Source organism: Pagrus pagrus, assembly GCF_965226575.1.
Source record: "Pagrus pagrus genome assembly, chromosome: 10".
NCBI classification, from domain to species: domain Eukaryota; kingdom Metazoa; phylum Chordata; class Actinopteri; order Spariformes; family Sparidae; genus Pagrus; species Pagrus pagrus.
The window spans coordinates 25,096,996-25,114,914 of NC_140194.1; the positions used below are offsets into that span (position 1 = coordinate 25,096,996).

The 17,919-nt window shown below is 38.7% G+C and overlaps 2 protein-coding genes and 1 long non-coding RNA gene across 3 annotated transcripts; 2 read left to right on the forward strand and 1 right to left on the reverse strand.

Moving 5' to 3' along the window:
- Positions 1 to 430: 430 nt before the first annotated feature.
- Positions 431 to 3,580, forward strand: LOC311263730. Its single transcript, XR_014623396.1, has 2 exons — positions 431 to 493; positions 768 to 3,580. It is a non-coding gene; the product is annotated as an uncharacterized lncRNA (long non-coding RNA).
- Positions 3,581 to 5,375: 1,795 nt separating this feature from the next.
- On the forward strand, positions 5,376 to 12,061 carry ada2a (adenosine deaminase 2a). The gene is made up of 10 exons (XM_084364297.1): positions 5,376 to 5,653; positions 6,055 to 6,378; positions 7,926 to 8,142; positions 9,193 to 9,406; positions 9,495 to 9,622; positions 9,746 to 9,836; positions 9,938 to 10,046; positions 10,699 to 10,856; positions 10,966 to 11,168; positions 11,288 to 12,061. Exons 2-10 carry the CDS (start codon positions 6,075 to 6,077, stop codon positions 11,376 to 11,378), a joined length of 1,515 nt encoding a protein of 504 aa, XP_084220423.1. The 5' UTR covers positions 5,376 to 5,653; positions 6,055 to 6,074; the 3' UTR covers positions 11,379 to 12,061.
- On the reverse strand, positions 12,059 to 15,630 carry ribc2 (RIB43A domain with coiled-coils 2). The gene is made up of 7 exons (XM_084364298.1): positions 15,428 to 15,630; positions 14,211 to 14,292; positions 13,696 to 14,016; positions 13,487 to 13,605; positions 12,579 to 12,743; positions 12,310 to 12,476; positions 12,059 to 12,211 (listed from the first exon to the last, which is right to left on the reverse strand). Exons 1-7 carry the CDS (start codon positions 15,542 to 15,544, stop codon positions 12,142 to 12,144), a joined length of 1,041 nt encoding a protein of 346 aa, XP_084220424.1. The 5' UTR covers positions 15,545 to 15,630; the 3' UTR covers positions 12,059 to 12,141.
- Between the last annotated feature and the right edge of the window lie 2,289 nt (positions 15,631 to 17,919).

Below are 17,919 nucleotides of genomic sequence, written 5' to 3' on the forward strand. Positions count from 1 at the left end.
CACCTACAGTTATATCGTAATTGGCTGTATTTTTAAAATTTTCTTTAGGACAGAAGTTCCTTCTGCATTCCTTATAGTTTGATATGATTAATTGATCGACAGAAACTTCATAACCAGCAGTCTTGAGCCCAGTTATTTATCAAGCCAAAATGCCCAATATTTACAGCTTAATGGTTCAACAGAAAAAGAGGTAAATAATCACATTTCTTTTTTCTGTTGTACCATTTCGAATGTCTTTGGTTTTAGAGTGGTAGACGGATAAAAAAAATTTAAATAAAGAGTGAATAAACTGACATTTCGTTTCAAATGTGACCACAGTAACACATCCTTTATGAAGCCTAATTTTGTTTGGAGTATACGGCTGGTTCAAGCTGACTCTTAACTAATAACACCAATGATATCAACAATCACGTTGTTGTTTTTTTCCACAGGCAACAGATGATGGCTGCTCCAGGTGGGCCTAGCAGTAAACAAGGCGTGTGACTATATCAGAGTAAGTAAACATATCTTTTGACACTAAATGTTAAACCTTTATCTCTCAGCATTCAGTAGCTTCTTATAAATTAAATACATTTCCTTAAATATAATTTACCTTCACGGTCTGTTACTAAGAATATGAAAATGCTGCCAAAAGGTATTTATACATCTCTGAAGGGATCAAAACACAGAAATAATACCATGACACTCTCAAGCCACAATAATGTTGTGTGTCCTAAATGAGCTCAAATTGTCACTGTTCAACTAATTATTCTTTTTTCTCCTTTTAGGCATGTTGGTATCAAAGAACATCTGGACAAAGCTGTGAGCCAAACGGAAGAATATGTGAGCATGCTGACAGAGCTGACAGACACTGCAGAACAGACACTTCGCTCTTCATACATCTCTAAATGATTTTCTTACACTGGACAAAAACTTTTGGCTCTGGACTCGAGGATCCAACTAGGCAGCTGGTATTACAAAGATAATAAAAATGTGAAATGTTATTGAGCCCGGGAGAACAATTATCTTTCCGCTTACCCTCCTGCACATAGAGGTTAGGGTTACAGAACAACTCTGTGGAACTGGTAGGAATTCACTGACCTGCTCAAGGACACTTCACTAGACACGGTTGCTTCCCAACGAGAGCATTTGAATGAGGATCCTCCCAGCAGAAGGGCAGCCTCTTTAACCACTTGGCCAACCTGTCAAACACAGGGGACACTGCCTTCAAGAACACTGGACAGCCCTCTCCTCTCTGAGCCTCTGAAATGTGAATAAATGAAAGACCACTGAACACAGCCTGCCTGTCACCTTCACTGATTATAAATCTACTGACAGAACTGAGGAGGACTGTGATGAAGATGAGAGGGGCTGTTGATTTTACTGCTATTTTCTGTTCCAATATCTTTAAACTCAGGTGTAGAAAAGGAGGTACTATGAGGCTGTCACCCCAACCCAGTCAACTCACAGGCCCCTTGCAATTGCCTTGGTTTCCTTTGTGAATGTACGAGTGAATGTGTAGACGATAAGGTGTGCGCAGCAGATTAGCTGCATGTGAATGGACACGAACCCTGAGAATTTGTCTGAAGCATAAACCGTCCTGAAAAAGGTCCAGTTACGGTCCATTCCCACCCCAACTCTAACATTGTTTCTCTCGTTCTGGAGTAAACGCGCACTATATGCATCTTTCAGAGCGGCCTTCATTGTTAAGAATGTCTTTGACCAGCAGAGAGGGACTGGCGAAGATGGCGCAATTTGTATCCGACTGTACCTAACTGTTATGCACTATGGATTTTCTTAGTCTAGACATCCTGGAATTGAGTGGCCTTGGATAGTCTTTATTTTTAGTCAAACACATATACGTATGAAAATATATCCTTACCTCTCAGTGACATGTCCTTCTTGCTGATATATGCACATACACAGAAGAAACGCATACACATCAAATCCTGCTGTTTTGGATTTTTTTTTTCACCTCTAAGTTTGTAGCGTTAGTTCTTCGTTCATTCACCGCTCTGCCCTTTGCATGGTTGCTTCTTTGAGTGCTTCCTCTTCCCCATGTCAATACTAAACGTATCCTCAGGGTGTACAGTTTCTATATACGGGTATTTTTCGGCATTATTTGAAGGAAGAGCAGCATAAGGAAAATGGGACTGCAAATGTGGCAAAAATCAATCCATCTCATGTGAAGAACTTGTTACTATCTGTTTGTTAATTGTCCATAACAATATTTGGCTGAGCACACTGCCAACCTATTGGACTCTGTTTTGCCCCCAACCCCCCTATCTTTTTTAATTTTCATCAAAGTTGAAGAGAGAAGTGAGATGGGTCAAATTTGAGTTATTCTACATTCCTGTTTATCCGATGATACTGTTTGTCATCACAATTAAAATTACAATCTACCTCATCTAGCCAGTCGGTGGCATCTACACAGTCCCTCCACTTCCTCTCCTGCTCTGCCAGACTCTCGCAGGTCAACATTTGATGACCAGCTGATGATTTCAGCACCACTTTTAGTTTTAAGGCTTACAGAACTGATAACGAAATGGCCTTACAATACCTTACCATCTTTGGAAAAAATCTTTGGGATCAGGTTGTCCTCAACAAGATGCTGACGTGATTATCCAGCTGTGACAGATGTCCTGTAAAAGAAGCGGTGCTTGAAAGTGTACACTATGGATTTAATGGGACAGCACTTTCATTCTCAGTTTTTTTAATGTCATCGTTGGAGTATGATGGACGGTATTATGTCACATGTCTGAAACGGGACTCTGTAAGTGAGTCTCTTGCGTTGTACAGATTGCATGCCTTCTTGCCTACAGGTTGTTGAAAATAGACAAAGTAGGCAGTGTTCCAGTCTAGGCCTCCTAATAGACCGTAAAGTTTGGCGGCATTATGACGGAGTTCCATAGTGATAGGTACCCAAGGCATTGTAAGAAAACATTGGAGGAAGGATGATGGAATAGGAAAGTGGTAGAAGCTGTGAGACAATTTCTAAATGTGTCACACAAGACTTGTCATGGATGACTTGCTATTTTGGTAAAATAGGGAAATGTCTAAATATTTAGTGGGCCTGATATGGCCACATTGGAGGTAGTGTGTTCACTTGTGCTGTCTAATGTATGAAGGACAGTGCTAATTTTAAAGGTCTTGTGAGGTTGTGATACTGTGAGTGTGCGTGCGTGTGTGTGAGTGTGTGTGTGTGTTTCTGGTGTGTAGAACCGGCACCAGGTGATCGGACGTGTGCATTCAACTATCACTTTTTCTCTGCTGTCATCTCTCTGCACTAGTGAAAACCATTTAGACGTGATTAAATGTGAATCATATTTATTTGCTCTTTTAAGAATTTTTGTACATTTTTGGACTTGTTTTAATATAAATGTGGTGTCTGTTTTCTTTTTTTCCTTGATGTTGTTTTTTAAGCAGTTGTCTTTTTACCTCAGTAGCATGGTGGCATTGAAAAAAAGACCTGTACATTTCATTTTTAAGTGACGTTTACGTTTGAGTTCTTATCTGACTGACATAGATTATTTTGGAAATGGAATGGAGTATTTTCTATACTGTACATTTCTTAGAAATAAATAACTTTTCTCGAACAAGAGTTTGTTTTTTTTAAATCATTTTCACACATTAAATAAGTGGACTTTTCTCCCCTGTGACAGTCGTTCTTCAACAATGCTGTGAATGAACAGACATAAAACAAGGCCATGCCCTCCGTCATAATGGGGCACGCATCTATGATCCTTTAAAAAAACTTAAAGGGCAAAAGTAATGAAATGCAAACAGACAAAACAAGAGGGCCGGTGCAAAACAGTGCATTAATCTAACTGAGCGCCGCACACCATCGCCTTCAATTAGTGCTTATCCTCTTGACAGACACCCTCCACAGATTGTATGCTGCTTTGTCTCACCCTTCTCGTGTCTGCAGGAATCGGTGATGTGATGTGACGTCAGAGGAAGCGGCATGGCTCCTTAAAGCTAACAAGTAATATATTCTTTTGTTCAGGCTTAATGAGGACAAACTTGGCAGGAGAAAATGCAGATGAGCTATTTAGCCTAATTAAAGCACTTTAATTGAGCCTAAGTAAGCAGGTTGTGTAACTAAATTCTGTAAGTGGGAAAACAAGAACATGTAGAACAGTAAACAAAACACTTTACTTAATAGTAAAAATTCTGTGTAGAGAGTGACATACGTTGGTGCAGCTTTCACATCATGTTTTCTTCTGTAAGAATCATACACTTGGTGGAAGGATAATGGCCAATGATGGAAATAAGTGTCGGGCTTTCTGTCCCTGATAATAATTTGTATGTTTCCGAAGGCATTAGAATGGGTTTAATACAACAACACCAAACCCAGTACAGCTCCTCCAATAACATTGAAAATACTTAAAAGGAATCTTAATCCTGGAGGAGCAGGGGGCAGTCAACAACACTGCCCAGATCTTAACCAACTAGACAATTGACCTAATGTACATGTTTTAGTATTTGAAGGGATACACTTGTAGTTAAGTGCAAATTTAAGATTCTTTTCTTGAGTCTTTTCTTTTTGGACCACTTTCTATTTTCTACTCCACTTGGCTACATTCATCGGAGAGTTTTAGTGACTAGTTTTTTTTACAAATCAATATTTTTGCACACAACAAACAAAAAACAGAAAATCTGATGTTCTGCTATAAATTAGATTTCCCAACAGTGTTTACAAGTTCAGCTGAAACGATCAGTTGACTAACCAATCAGTCATTTGGCAGAAGATTAATCGGCAACTATTGTGATAACCATTTGAGCGATCTCATGTATAAAAGTTTCATGGTTCTGATAACTGAAGATATCAGTCCACTGTGAAGGTGTCACTTGGAGCTCTGGGTGTATAGTTCTCACTTTTTTCATTTTTTTACAAACCAAACAAAATCAATCGAAAAAAATAATCAGTGGATTAATCCATAATTAAAATACTTATCATACAGCTTATATACAGCATAAAAAATGAGCTCCACCAACATCAACAACAGTAAAATACTGTAACCGTCAGAGGGGATATTTTCCTGCATTAAGTACTTTAACTCGTATGCCATCTTACAAAAAATTGTATTTTTGATGATTGTATTATTATTATTATTATTATTATTATTATTATTATATTTGATAAACTCGTTATTGTGCTGCAAAGCGTCACAGACAAACCAGTTTGGTTGTAGGTAGAATTCACTCGGGTTAAAGGATATTTATTCCCTAATCTCTGTCTTGCAGATTATTATTTACATCTTCACACACCACCAATCAAAAGGTTAGCAGTGTTCAGTTTCAACCAATCATAGCAGGGCGGGGGTGGGGCTTGTAGAACTGTTTGCCTGACAGGGTAAGAACAGGGAAAAAACAACCCAATAACGGTACAGACCTCAGATAACGCACTATATCTGTAGTTCACGTGTTGTTTATCTCGTGACGCTGTCGTAATAAAGTTAGTTGTTTAATAAAAGCATATACGTTTTTCTAGCTGACACAGTCGAGAAAGTGTTTGCCGTGGTCCACTGTTTTTAAAGTAACTCTCAGCTGGAGTGTTAACCAAATCGTCGTGAGCTGTCGTGAAAGCAGCTAAGCTAGCCATTGTGCACTAACCTGCTGTTACCATACAGTATTTTACGTTCATTAGACTGTGCACAGTTATTAAAGTAAGGTAAGAAGCTTCAACCCGTTTTCTAATGGCCATGTCTGTTTAGCTTGCTCACAAATAGTCTAAAATTCTGTCTCTTAAATTAGCACAGTAATTCATTCATTGTTAGTTAATTTTCCTCTTATTTTTGTGTACGAGTCAAATACTTTAAGTTGTAACGTCACTTAACGTTACTGTTGTTTTTCTTTTCACTCTGTAGAATTAATATAGGCATGTGCAAACATAGTGGGAATGACTGCTGAAGAACAAACACCTGGTCATTTTTCTCTGTACTGCAGCTGGTGTTGGAGGTTAAAGGGTTTATTTTTTACCTCAGCTGGTGTAAAATAACTGTTTTCGGTTCCCGGCACAAGCTTTGTGTATTATGGCGTTAACCCCAGTTATGTTTCCTGTCACACCACCAGCTCTACTCACTCTTTGGATCATGGCAGTGTCGCTGCAGCGCCCCCACGCGGCCTTGGCCTGTCTGCTCTTGTACTGCTTGACTGGTGGCCTGTCCATCCCAGACCCCAGGCAGAGAGAGGCCCTGATCGAGCTGGAGACCTCCATGCAGACAGGTGGGCAGATGGTGCTGACTGATGCCGAGAAGCGGCTGGACGCTGTGCTGTTCAAAATGAAGCAGGAGGAAATGATGAGAGCAGACTTTCCTCCCGCCATGCACTTCTTCAAGGCCAGGCCCCTCATCAGCAGCAGCCCTATCTTCAGCCTGCTGCAGAAGATGCCAAAAGGTTTGTTCAATCTCACATCTCAAAGTGTGTTTATAACAATTTGACTTGTGTCTTACTCGTTTGCCATGCCCTTTGTATAGTGTTGGTTGCTTGCCTGTGAGCTGGAGGTTATTATGGGTTGGTTTTTGAATTGAAAAGAGTGCAACACCTGCACATTTGTTGCATGCCACAGAAGTTTTGACAACATGATCGTACTTGGATCTTCATCTGGTCAGACTTGTAAAATGGAAAAACCACACCCTCATCTATTCATCATGCAAACCCATATGCTGACAAACTCTGTCCAGGGTAATAAACATGCAAAACAAGTAGATAATCAGTAAGGTACATATGAAAAAAGACACAAGGAACAACAGTAATAAAAAGCCAAATATAGCCATCTCAACAGTTTGACCCGATGAAGATCCAAGTGGGATTGAGACGTTGTTTTTATTAAACTTCTGTGGTACGAAGTACATGTGCATTTTCATTCGAGTGATTTCCTGATAACCTACGTGTTGTGCGTATAACCTGCCTACTCTTCTTTACCTTTTTGAGTTACCCACGAAAACCATTTGTCTTAATCATTTGCCACAGCATTTTAGTTGTCATGGATATAAAGAAGTCTCAAAACTGATGAAAATGATCTGTTCTCAAAATCAAAAAATGTAATGATGGCTTATTTTAATCAGTAAAAAAAAATTCTATTTTTATGAAAGACTGTCTTTTCTGAATTAACTTGTCAGTACATTTTATCATACTTGGAGCTGAAACATTCAGTGGAATAATTAAGAAGTAGATTGACCTAAAAATAATTGATAACCATTTGATTGATCTGTCACAGACATATCGGTGTCGGGGTATATGTTGTTTATCAGCCGACATGAAACCTTTTTTGATTTTAAAAAACAGTGTTTAAGGTGATTTATAATGATTGACTTTAGAGTGAAATTTACTGTTTTAGTCCACTGATGTCATTTAAGACAATAAAGTTTATTGTTAAACTGTAAATTAGTGTTTGATAACTACCTTTCATTGCAAGAAATTTGTATATTGGCCAATCCATCCAATGACCAATGACCAATCATGATTTTTTTAAATCCCTAATGTCAGTATCAGCATCGGCCCCAAAAACTGCATATTGGTTTGGGTCTAATTATCTTATTTCCATTATTGTAAACTAAATATGTTTGGGGTTTTCTGACTGTTGTTCAGATAAAACAGAAATGTTCAACTCTGGGACAGACATTTTTCACTTTATTTCCACATTTTATAAGCTAAAATATTAATTGGTTAATCAAGAAACTGATTGGGAGATTAAGAACACGAAATCATTGCAACCTAAATCTTGTTTCAGTGGAGGAGGTTGTGGAGAGGACACTCATGTTGGTGTAGGTTTTTGGCTGGTATGGCACTGATCTGTTTTCAGTAGTGTTCCCAAAGATTCTGGAAAATCACTACATTAGGATTTCTGTATTTAGTGAATATCTACTAGTTTTTAATAAACACAGAATCAGATTTGTATCAACTATCCCAATTCTTCATTTCTTTATAATTGTGTCTTTCAGGGGCAGCCCTCCATGTCCACGACCTCTCCATGGCGAGCATGGAGTGGCTGGTGAAGAACGTGACCTATCGGCCCCACTGCTACATGTGCCTCACTGACAGCCAGTCCATCAGATTCATCTTCTCCCAATGGCCCAAAGCTCTGCCACACTGCTCTGACTGGACCCTGCTGGAAGACCTCAGGGCCAAGCTGGTCAACACCACCGAACTAGACAACAGGTGACTCACTCTTCAATACAGTTTAGACAGGACAAAGATTTTATTATTTACACACACACACACACACACACACACACACACACACACACACAAACAGACAGACACACACACAGACAGACAGCACTTTATATTTTATTTGATGTCATCCCATCCTGATGACTCCATATAGGACATTATTTATGCACACATTTTTGGCAATGATCCCTCAAATGTTGTTATCAAACACTTGCACAAAGGTTTGTAACAGCAGCATGATATTTTACAGTTTAGCAATACATTTTATTGTCTAAAAATTAAACGGCAAACTAACTGGAAATGTAATGATTACAAATTATCCCAAGCACCTCTCCTGCTTTATAATCTAAAAATCTATATTGTTCAGGCTATACTCTTTTCCATTATGTCCTCAAAAGGTAAGCAGTTAAAGATATCAAGGCATATTTTCCTCCTTTACAAAGAAATCATTTATTGCTGCAGCTGAGGCCTTGATATCCTCTATTACTGTTTATTCTCATTGCCAGAGTTGAGTAGCTTTAAATCAGTGTATAAATACACTCTACTATTACTGTCAAGTACCTGAAAGTCACAGGGAAAACAAAGTGTCTAAAAGAAAATAATAAATCAAAAACCTTGACTCCAAACATTTACCTCTGTGTAGAATATCGTTGTTTGCCAGGACGTCAGCTTAATTTGGAGCTTTAACATGATACAGCATAAAATTGAATCACTACTCCCTTTTATTTCTTTTTGAAGCAAGACTTTGAGGCAGAATATCAAAAAGAAGCTCATCAAATCTTAAGCGGACTATTGATAATGAAGATAAGGGATGTTTGATTTGATACGACAGGCAAAAGGTCAGACTGTTACATAATATTTGATTACTGTATTGGTTGTGCTTTTAGCTGAGATCCAGCAGTGCAGCATGAGGTCGACACTGCAAGATGCACCGTTAAAGTTCAAGGTCTTGTGCAAAGAAATGTGAAGAAATAAATGTTGCCAGCACCCAAAATGACAAAGATAATCTAATCACGACCATGTCTTCACTCTCAGCATCATGGCCAACCTGACGATCTTCACCGATCAGGATCCAGAAGTGCTGTACCCCAGTCAGGATGTCATATGGGACAGGTTTGAACAGGCATTCCTTGCAATGTGGGGTCTGGTCACATATGCTCCTGTGTTCAGTGAATACTACTACCGAGGCCTCACTGAGTTTTACATGGACAACGTCATGTATCTGGAACTGCGGGCTTTACTCCCAGAGGTACACTAATGCCAGTGTGAGTGTGTTCAGAGCATTCACTCGTCAGTTCATTTATTAAGTGTGTCTTTTTGTTTTTTGTGGTACTCAGACATACGAGTTGGATGGAACCACTCATGACAAAATCTGGACTCTGAAAACCTACCAGGATGTCACCAGCCAGTTCAAAGCAGAGCATCCCGACTTCTTTGGTGCAAGAATGATCTTCACAGTCCATAGGTGACTGCTCTGAATACCCTCACAATGGATTTTCCTTACTAGTCTGAATGTCATACTGTTTATCAGCTCTCTACATGAGAGGTCATCGATGTCCATTGATCACACTTCAACTCTGTGTTTCAGGGGGGTAAATATGTCTGTGATGACCGGAGTTGTGGAGGAGGCTATGAAGCTACAGAGCGACTTCCCAGATATCATGGCTGGTTTTGACCTGGTGAGAGGAAACAGCAGTTATCGTATGAATAGTGCCCCACAGTGATGTCCGCTCTACTAGCATGACTTCTGCAAGTGTTCACTTTGTCTTAACCTGTACAGGTGGGCCGCGAGGACAGTGGCAGACCCCTGTGGTACTTCAGAGATGCCTTGTCACTGCCAGTAGAGAGAGGGGTGACGCTTCCTTTCTTTTTCCATGCTGGAGAGACTGGTGAGATCATCCCTTGTGTATAAAACTTCAAGGCATTCAGTTTGTTCATGCTGTAAAATAAATGAGGCTAGGCATAATAACTAAATGTGTAAAATATGGAGAAGTCCAGTTGCTCATACCTTGCATGTAAAATACTGGAAGATTCCAAGTGCAACACTAACATTAGTTAATGTGTAACTAATTCTTAACAACAGGCTACTATAGGAAGGTTGTAGGTTTTTTTTGGCAAGGGGCCACAAAAAGGAGCCATAAACTTATAACATTAAGATAGTTGAGTTTGTTTATGGTGAAAGGGTTCTTATGGAAGGGAAAAAAATCAATGTTAGGGTTTAAATGTTTTATTGACCACAAACTCAAAGAATAAATTTAATTTTAAAGGATTACAATGGGCAGCTTTATAGTTTAATGAACAAAGCAGGACATATTTTCACATTGTGTTATGGTCCTGAAGCAAAAAAAAAGGCATCATGCAAACCGTATTAAAAGCATTTTGCACTTTGTCCTATTCTGCTTAAGTTTCAAATATGTTACAAAACCAAAGAAATTAAATCTTTACAAAGATTAGAATTGAGGGAGAGGAAATGTAAGACATGTAAGAACCATCACACTTTATGGAATAAAAACATCTCAAAAATCTCTCTACTACATGAAGATCTGGAGGGCACAGAGGTGGACCAGAACTTGTTGGATGCTCTTTTGTTCAACACCTCTCGTATTGGCCATGGATTTGCTCTGGTGCGCCACCCAGTGGCCAAAGGTCTAGCCAGGAGGAAAGGGGTGGCTGTGGAAGTGTGTCCAATCTCCAACCAGGTACACTTACTATAATCTTGTAAATGATTTACTGGTGCTATCAAAAAAAAAAAAAAAATTCCATTCTTGTGTCTTGTAAACAGATATTTCCTTTCCTATCCTCATTCAGGTGATGAAGCTGGTAAAAGATCTGCGAAACCATCCAGCAGCTGCACTCATGTCAGAGAACCACCCACTGGTCATCAGTTCTGATGACCCTGCCATGTTTGGTGCCTCTGGGCTCTCTTATGACTTCTATGAAGCTTTTGTGGGCTTTGGCGGCATTAGATCCAATTTAGGCTCCCTCAAAGAGCTGGCCATAAACTCTATTAGGTGAGCATCAGCTGAGATGACAGAAATGAAATTTACTAACAAATTACAACTGAATTGTGTGCGAGTTCTTACAAGCTTTAGCAGACCGCTACCTGACCTTTCCCTGTCTTATCTTTCAGGTATAGTTCTTTGACTCTGAAGCAACAGGAGAAAGCCCTGGCTCTGTGGAAGAGACAATGGGATAAGTTTGTCTCTGAAAATGCTCTTTAGAAAGAAACTAGCATTTTTTTTAATGTTAAGGTAGGGAAATCTTCAAATGCCTTCATGCTTCCTTTGTGAAAGGAACACCTTTTAGCAGAGGTAAATTGACTCATGGGAATGTGAAAAGTGTCTTTCCACTATGACAGGTTGTATCTGCTGTGAAAAAGCTGCTGTTCCTCATAAACAGCACATAAACTGCACCGTGTGTAACAAGCATGAGCTATGTCACATGAAATTAAGGGTGATTACTTGAACTACGCATATGACATAGCTTCAATCACAGACACCTTGCTATGTATAGTTGTGTTGTGGACTTTGAATGTATTCGCACTTTAACATTCAGGGCTGCCTGATGTGCTGATGTTTTTGGGGACAGTAAAAGTTCCAGATTATTTATTTGTGCTGTGGTTTTGTGGCTTGCTTGTGCTTTGTAAGAGTGAAAGGGATAGCTTGTTGAAGTTGGTGTTAAATCTTGTATTTTTAGATTTTTAACTGTCATGGATATATAAAGGGGCATAGTTTCACATTCCATGTATGGAAAGAAAACCTCATTAAGAAGCAAAACAAATCTCTCATGTCTGCCTTAGCATTAGCAAAGATTTATATGAACAACTGTCAGTATCATCCAGACAGATTTAAATGTTGTGAACTGCCAAACTTAAATTTGATATAATAAAATGAACCTCTGATTATTTAGTGTGGTTCAGTTTATTTAGTGTCATTCATATGTAGCACCGTTATCAATTGCTGTGATGAGCCGGTCTGTCCTCCATCATCTGCTGCAGGTGTTGAATTTGGAGAAGAAGCTGTCGCCGATGTGTCCTCTTTCAATGTCCGGTTTCCTAAAAATGACACGAGTTAAGAAACAAATTGAGATGATAGTTTGTTATCTGCCCAAATAAACTGAGAAAACAAATTCAGCTTTCCTAAGGCAACTGACTGTTCTTTCTGTATTTGGGCCAGTTGGACGTTGGTGCTGTCCAGGTGTTGTCTCAGCTGCTTGTCCAGTCTTGCCTGCTGTCTCTCCATTAACAGAGCTGTACGAGCAGAGTCCACGCGGAAACGATCATGTTGCTCCTCTTCTTGCTTTTTTTCCACTTCCATCCTCTACAGGTGCACAGGTAGCACAGACATTGATCAACAAACTGCTTCCCATGCACTGTTCTTTTAATTATCACAAGCATGTATTTTGATTGTCATTTGTTTGACCTTTTTCTCCTCTATTTGGTATTTCTGGAACTGGATGATCTGCTGCAGGTTCTCCTGAGTGGTTCTCTTGTCACCACTGGGACAAAGACCAGGTGCTCCCATCATGCTCAGGGTGGGTTCATCATCTACACCTTGCAGCTGTCCTTGCCGTCCCTTCTCTTCAATCTTTGCCCATCCAGACACAGCCAAAAAAAAAGCTCAATTTAAATGTCTGAATCCAATCAAATCATTTTTAAAGCAAGTATATCAATGATATAAAAGTTGCTCAGTCTTAACTAAAAAAACAATACAATGCCACAAGATGTATAAACACAATAAAAAAACGTGCATAATCATAATCACTTCTCATCAAAGGCTGATGTAACCCAGGTCACAACTAACTATGCTCTTCATATATTAAGTCAAGTGTGTTTGATGTGTTTAAGACTGCCAAATAGGGTGTGTTTCCAAGCTTATGGTTAGAAAACACTCAATCCACGGAGAAATGTGCACAGCCCCTTTTTAGAAGCTTCAGAAACTTAAAATCAAGCAGTTAGAACTTGTGTAAGTTTGTGATGTCACAACTATACAGTCACAGCTCAGCCATTTCCCCAGAAACACAGTGGGTGGTGTCTGCTCAGTCCTGTGAGAGCTGATCAATCAGAGCAGACTAGGCTTTTTTCAGGGAAGGGGCCTTAAAGAGATAGGCACTAAAACAAAGCATTCAGAGGGTGAGTACAGGTTCTGCAGCAACAGACAGTATGAAGAAAATAATGTGTTTTTTGAACATGAACATAAAAAAATCAGAACCTGAGAATAAGCATAATATGGGACCTTTTACACTCTGTTGCTTTCAAAGTTTCTCTAATTAGGAGTTAAACATTAATGTTTTCGAGCACCTTCATTTCGGAAATATCAGAATGACTTACCTTGGCAAGATTGTACTCTTTAGTAGCGATAGCTGCTGCTTTCTTTCTCCCCATCTCAAAGCTCTGAAGCTGCAGAGCCTTGATGTTCATTTCCACTCTGCTTTGGTCATAGCACTGCTCTGAGGAAGTTGTACAGAAGATGTGAGGTAAGCTTGTGTTTTGTATGTATGTGTTTTGAACTTGGCATGTGTGTCCTGTGTGTGATCTACCTTCAAGCTTTTGACGATGCCTTTCTGCTGCTCGCTCACTCTGCTGCTGGATGAGCCACTCTCTGAGCTGCTCCCTCTGTCTCTGCTGTCTGTCTTTACTGTTGGGGTCCTCTCCCACCAGGCCTGGGGGCATCATCTGTACATTAGCTAGCTCTGGTTTTCTACACTGGTCTGGGTCGTTCAGGTCATATTCTCGCTGGCTCCAAGGCTGCTGGTACTGATGCCGGAAGTTGACAATGTCCTGCTCCATCGCACGCTTCTCCTTCACTTGTCTTCTATGGAGGAGGGAAGCTACTTTGTGATTGTGGAGCATATCAGCATCTGTATGGAGAACACATTCCCAAACACAGGCAACACAATGCACTTCATTAGAAATCGAATGAATCATTTGAGTCATTTGAGGATGTGAGGATATTTTTAGATAATAAATGATCCTCCAATAACACATGAGACTCTCTGACAAAACCATTGAAGTGAGGTCGCATGAGTGAGGAAACCACATTCATCCAACTCACCATGAGCATTTTGTTCCTCTCTTGCAGCCTCCTCTTGTTTCTTCTTTTCTTTCATCTGCATGTCGAGTGCTTCCTTGTCAACCTATAAAACAGACCACAGTAGTGATAGCACGGAGAGTAAATTCACTCTAGTACTGTACTGTAAAGTACAAATTTGAGGTACTTTTACTTTGAGCCGCTTTTTCAGGCCACTTTCAACTTCTACTCCACTAAATTGTCGAAGGATATATTGTACTTTTCATTTGATAACCTCAGTTACTTTGCACATTAAGATTTTTGCATACAGAACTTATGGAGAGCTTATAAAATATGAGGTTTTATTACATATTAAACTACCCGACAGTATAGGTACAGCTGAAATGATAAGTCGATTTACAGAAAATTAAATAGCAACTTTTGCAAAAATCATTTCAGCCATTTTTTATGCAAAAATATTTTATGACTCCAGCTTCTCAAATGTGAGGATTTACTGCTTTTCTTTTCACTATTTTGATCATTTTAAAGGTGCACCATGTAGTTTTGTGGGAGAAATTTTAATCAGAACAGAAAGATCTTCATTGACCGATTTTTTAATGCATAAACAAACTGTCTTTGTTTCCATGACTGAATAAACAAGCTGACCTTAAAGGGCAACACAATTTCATACTGTTTTACCTTGTTTATATGTGGCGGACCCTGCCACCTTTCTAGCTTCAAACAGTATTCTGGGGACCTTATTTTCCTCTGGGACCAGTTTGTTTATTCAGTTGTGGTTTGGATTTCCTCTCTAAAATGACATAGTGCCCCTTTAATTTATTTTTATTTTATTGTTTTGTTCTATTGGTTGGACAAAACAAGCATTGTGAAGTAGTCACTTTGGGCATGTTGAACTATTTTCAGAATTTGTATAAACCAAACAATCAATCAATTGATCGAAAACTATACAAAAAGTCTAGTCTACAAAAAGTAAAAAAAATAGGATTCAAATCAACCAGCAACACCTGTTAATGTATGAGTAATATTAATCTAATGATATAATATACGTGTCACAGGAGCTATTTTTCTGCACTGAGTAGCTTACTTTTACACTTAATACTTTAAGTACATGTTTATTCATTATATCTTACATTATATACTTATCTCAATCAACATGTTAAACGCAGGACCTTACCAGTACAGTGTTGTGCTAGTGCATTGACTGTAATTAGCATTCCTCTGCTACACTTAGCATAGCTTACCCCCATCGTCCTGACTTTGTCGTTAAAAATCCTCTCTCGTCTCTCACTCTCTGTGTTGCGACGCCTCTGCAGACTCGCTCTCGCTTTGTGGTCTGAGAGTAATTCAGCGTTTAGCATTTTTGACTTAGAATAGATAATTAAGTCTGCGGGTTTAACCTCTAAACGGACACCTGCCCTGTATAAGACGGCAAACTTTGCTAGGTTACAAACACACTGGTTGCTAAGAAACCAGAGTTCGTGAGCGTTCGTAAGATGTCGGGTGTTTCCGGCACCGGCAAACGAACGGCCACCTTAAACCTGAACATGAGTCTAATCAGATGGAGTAACTAAAGAAAAATCAGAAAATTACATGAATACACATGATAAACATTTGTATCACTGGAATATGAATTTATTGCAATATAATAATAAAAACATTTTTTTTTATTTGCAACATTTAAGCCTCACTTAGATTTGTTTATAGAGAATTAGGACCATGATGCAATTCAGAAATATCATCATTAGGCATCAGCGTTCCTTAAAGCTGTTGGAAAAAAATGGTGTGGGTTTCTTTATGTCCCTCTAACAAAAGGTGATCACATGCATTACTTGCTCTTTAACACCATGCAGCTTACAGCTTAGTTTTACAGCACAATTAAGTATTTTTAAGGGCAGTTTATTTTAACCTGCTGACACGTCTCCTGGATCTGCCAAGAGAGCCACATTATACCTTTCCAAACAGCATGCACAAGTTACATCAGCGCAAATGCAAAGGAAAGAGATTTGCTCAAGAATGAGCTGGCGTATATGGTACACACATCTGTCAGTGCATTGTCGTGGAAGCGTCGACTTGTCAAAGCCAGCTTTTTCTTTAGAATGCTGAGCAAAGAACTTCTTCCAACACTCCTTCCTCTGTGGAATGCATGTTGTTTATTTTGATTACCCAACTTTTAGAGATGCTAGACAAGACCAACATCAACCAGTTTGACAAGTTTATTTCAAAAGGGTTATAAAAACAATGTTCGATAGAAATATAACATAGGCCTTAGTTTCAGCACAATAAAAGTAAACTTCCTTGACCCATTCTGCAAAGTAAAAGACATGAGCACTACGCTAACTCCAAACCCACAAGCTCTGTAAATACATAAATCAATTCCCAAATATGGCTGTCTCCTTTCCTGACACTGGAGATGTCCAAGCTCTCCAGGAGAGACTAAGGTGAATGGTTCTTATATTGTATCGTTCAACAAGCTTTTAGAAAACACCAAGATCCTTTATACACTGATAATAAAAAAATATTACAAAGCACACACACTTGAAAACTTCACAGTCCCTCAAAAGGTATTTCTACACAAGAATAAAAATGTGTTAGCCATTGATACCAGGACACTGAACAACCACCCATCAATAACTGTTAAAGTATAGATTCTCAAACTTAAGATCCAAGACAAAAGACAATAATGACCTTTTTTATGGATACATCAATACAGTTTTGTAAGTACAACTGTGTATGTTTTTTGTATATTTCCAAAGATTGCACAGGACTGGCCGATCAGTCATTAGATGTCTTTCTGTAATTTATATAACAAAACTTAAGACAAAGAACATAGTTATTTTCAAATGCAAATGGATAGTGCTATTAAACAAATAAGTTAACGTGCCTTTGAACGAGCTGACTCTTCCACACAAAAGGACACGCTTTTGATAATTAGATTAAATAGCACAGTAGCTTTAAACCGTCAGGACCCCGTCACCCACTGAAGAGTCGTTGTAGAAGGCCATATTCCTGCTGAATGTCATAAATGCACACTGATCTTATCTTCCTAAATCTATCAACTCTCTCATTGTTTTCTCAATTTACTGTTTTTATACCTTCATTGGCCTTCACTTCATTTAGGCTTATGTTTCCTTCACCTTATGATTTGCCTTACTGTCTGTCTCTGCTTCTGTAACAGATGATAATGCATACTAATGTACAAGTAGATTACAAAAACAAATGTATATTTTCAAACCTGAAATTCACCTAACAGCAACAAAGTATTGCATAGTATAACTTCCAAAAGTAGCAACATTTGCATAGTTGGGCAACTGTTACAGAGCTATTTCATTTGCTCCAAAACAGTCATAACAATACATCTTACTGACAGAATTTATTGCTTTAACTTTATTTAAAGGGGCAATATGTAAGAATTTTAATTGAAAATGCTTAAAATCAATGACCAATCATTAAGCAGCTACAGCTAACAGCAATTAGCAGTTACTCTAGTGATATGCTGCCCTCTATTTGTTTTGATTATGAATTTGACAGGTGGCTAATTCTTACATATTGCATCATTAAATAGTAAAGCTTAAACTTGTAACTTTTGCTAAGCCCCAGGATTTAACATGAAGAAAATCTAGTCCAACATGCATTATCTTTTATGAATGGATTGAATATAATTGGTGTCTTTAAGTGGAAAGAATTATGGGTGGAATAAGTATCAACTTGCATTTATGCAATAAGTTGCATAATG

Coding starts and splice junctions, on each gene's coding strand:
- ribc2 (XM_084364298.1), bottom strand. CDS start 15,544: ATGCTAAACGCTGAATTACTCTCAGACCACAAAGCGAGAGCGAGTCTG. Junction 14,293..15,427: donor ACAAAGTCAGGACGATGGGG/GTAAGCTATGCT, acceptor TCTGTTTTATAG/GTTGACAAGGAAGCACTCGA. Junction 14,017..14,210: donor AGAGGAACAAAATGCTCATG/GTGAGTTGGATG, acceptor TTCTCCATACAG/ATGCTGATATGCTCCACAAT.
- ada2a (XM_084364297.1), top strand. CDS start 6,075: ATGGCAGTGTCGCTGCAGCGCCCCCACGCGGCCTTGGCCTGTCTGCTC. Junction 6,379..7,925: donor GCTGCAGAAGATGCCAAAAG/GTTTGTTCAATC, acceptor TGTGTCTTTCAG/GGGCAGCCCTCCATGTCCAC. Junction 10,857..10,965: donor TGTGTCCAATCTCCAACCAG/GTACACTTACTA, acceptor ATCCTCATTCAG/GTGATGAAGCTGGTAAAAGA.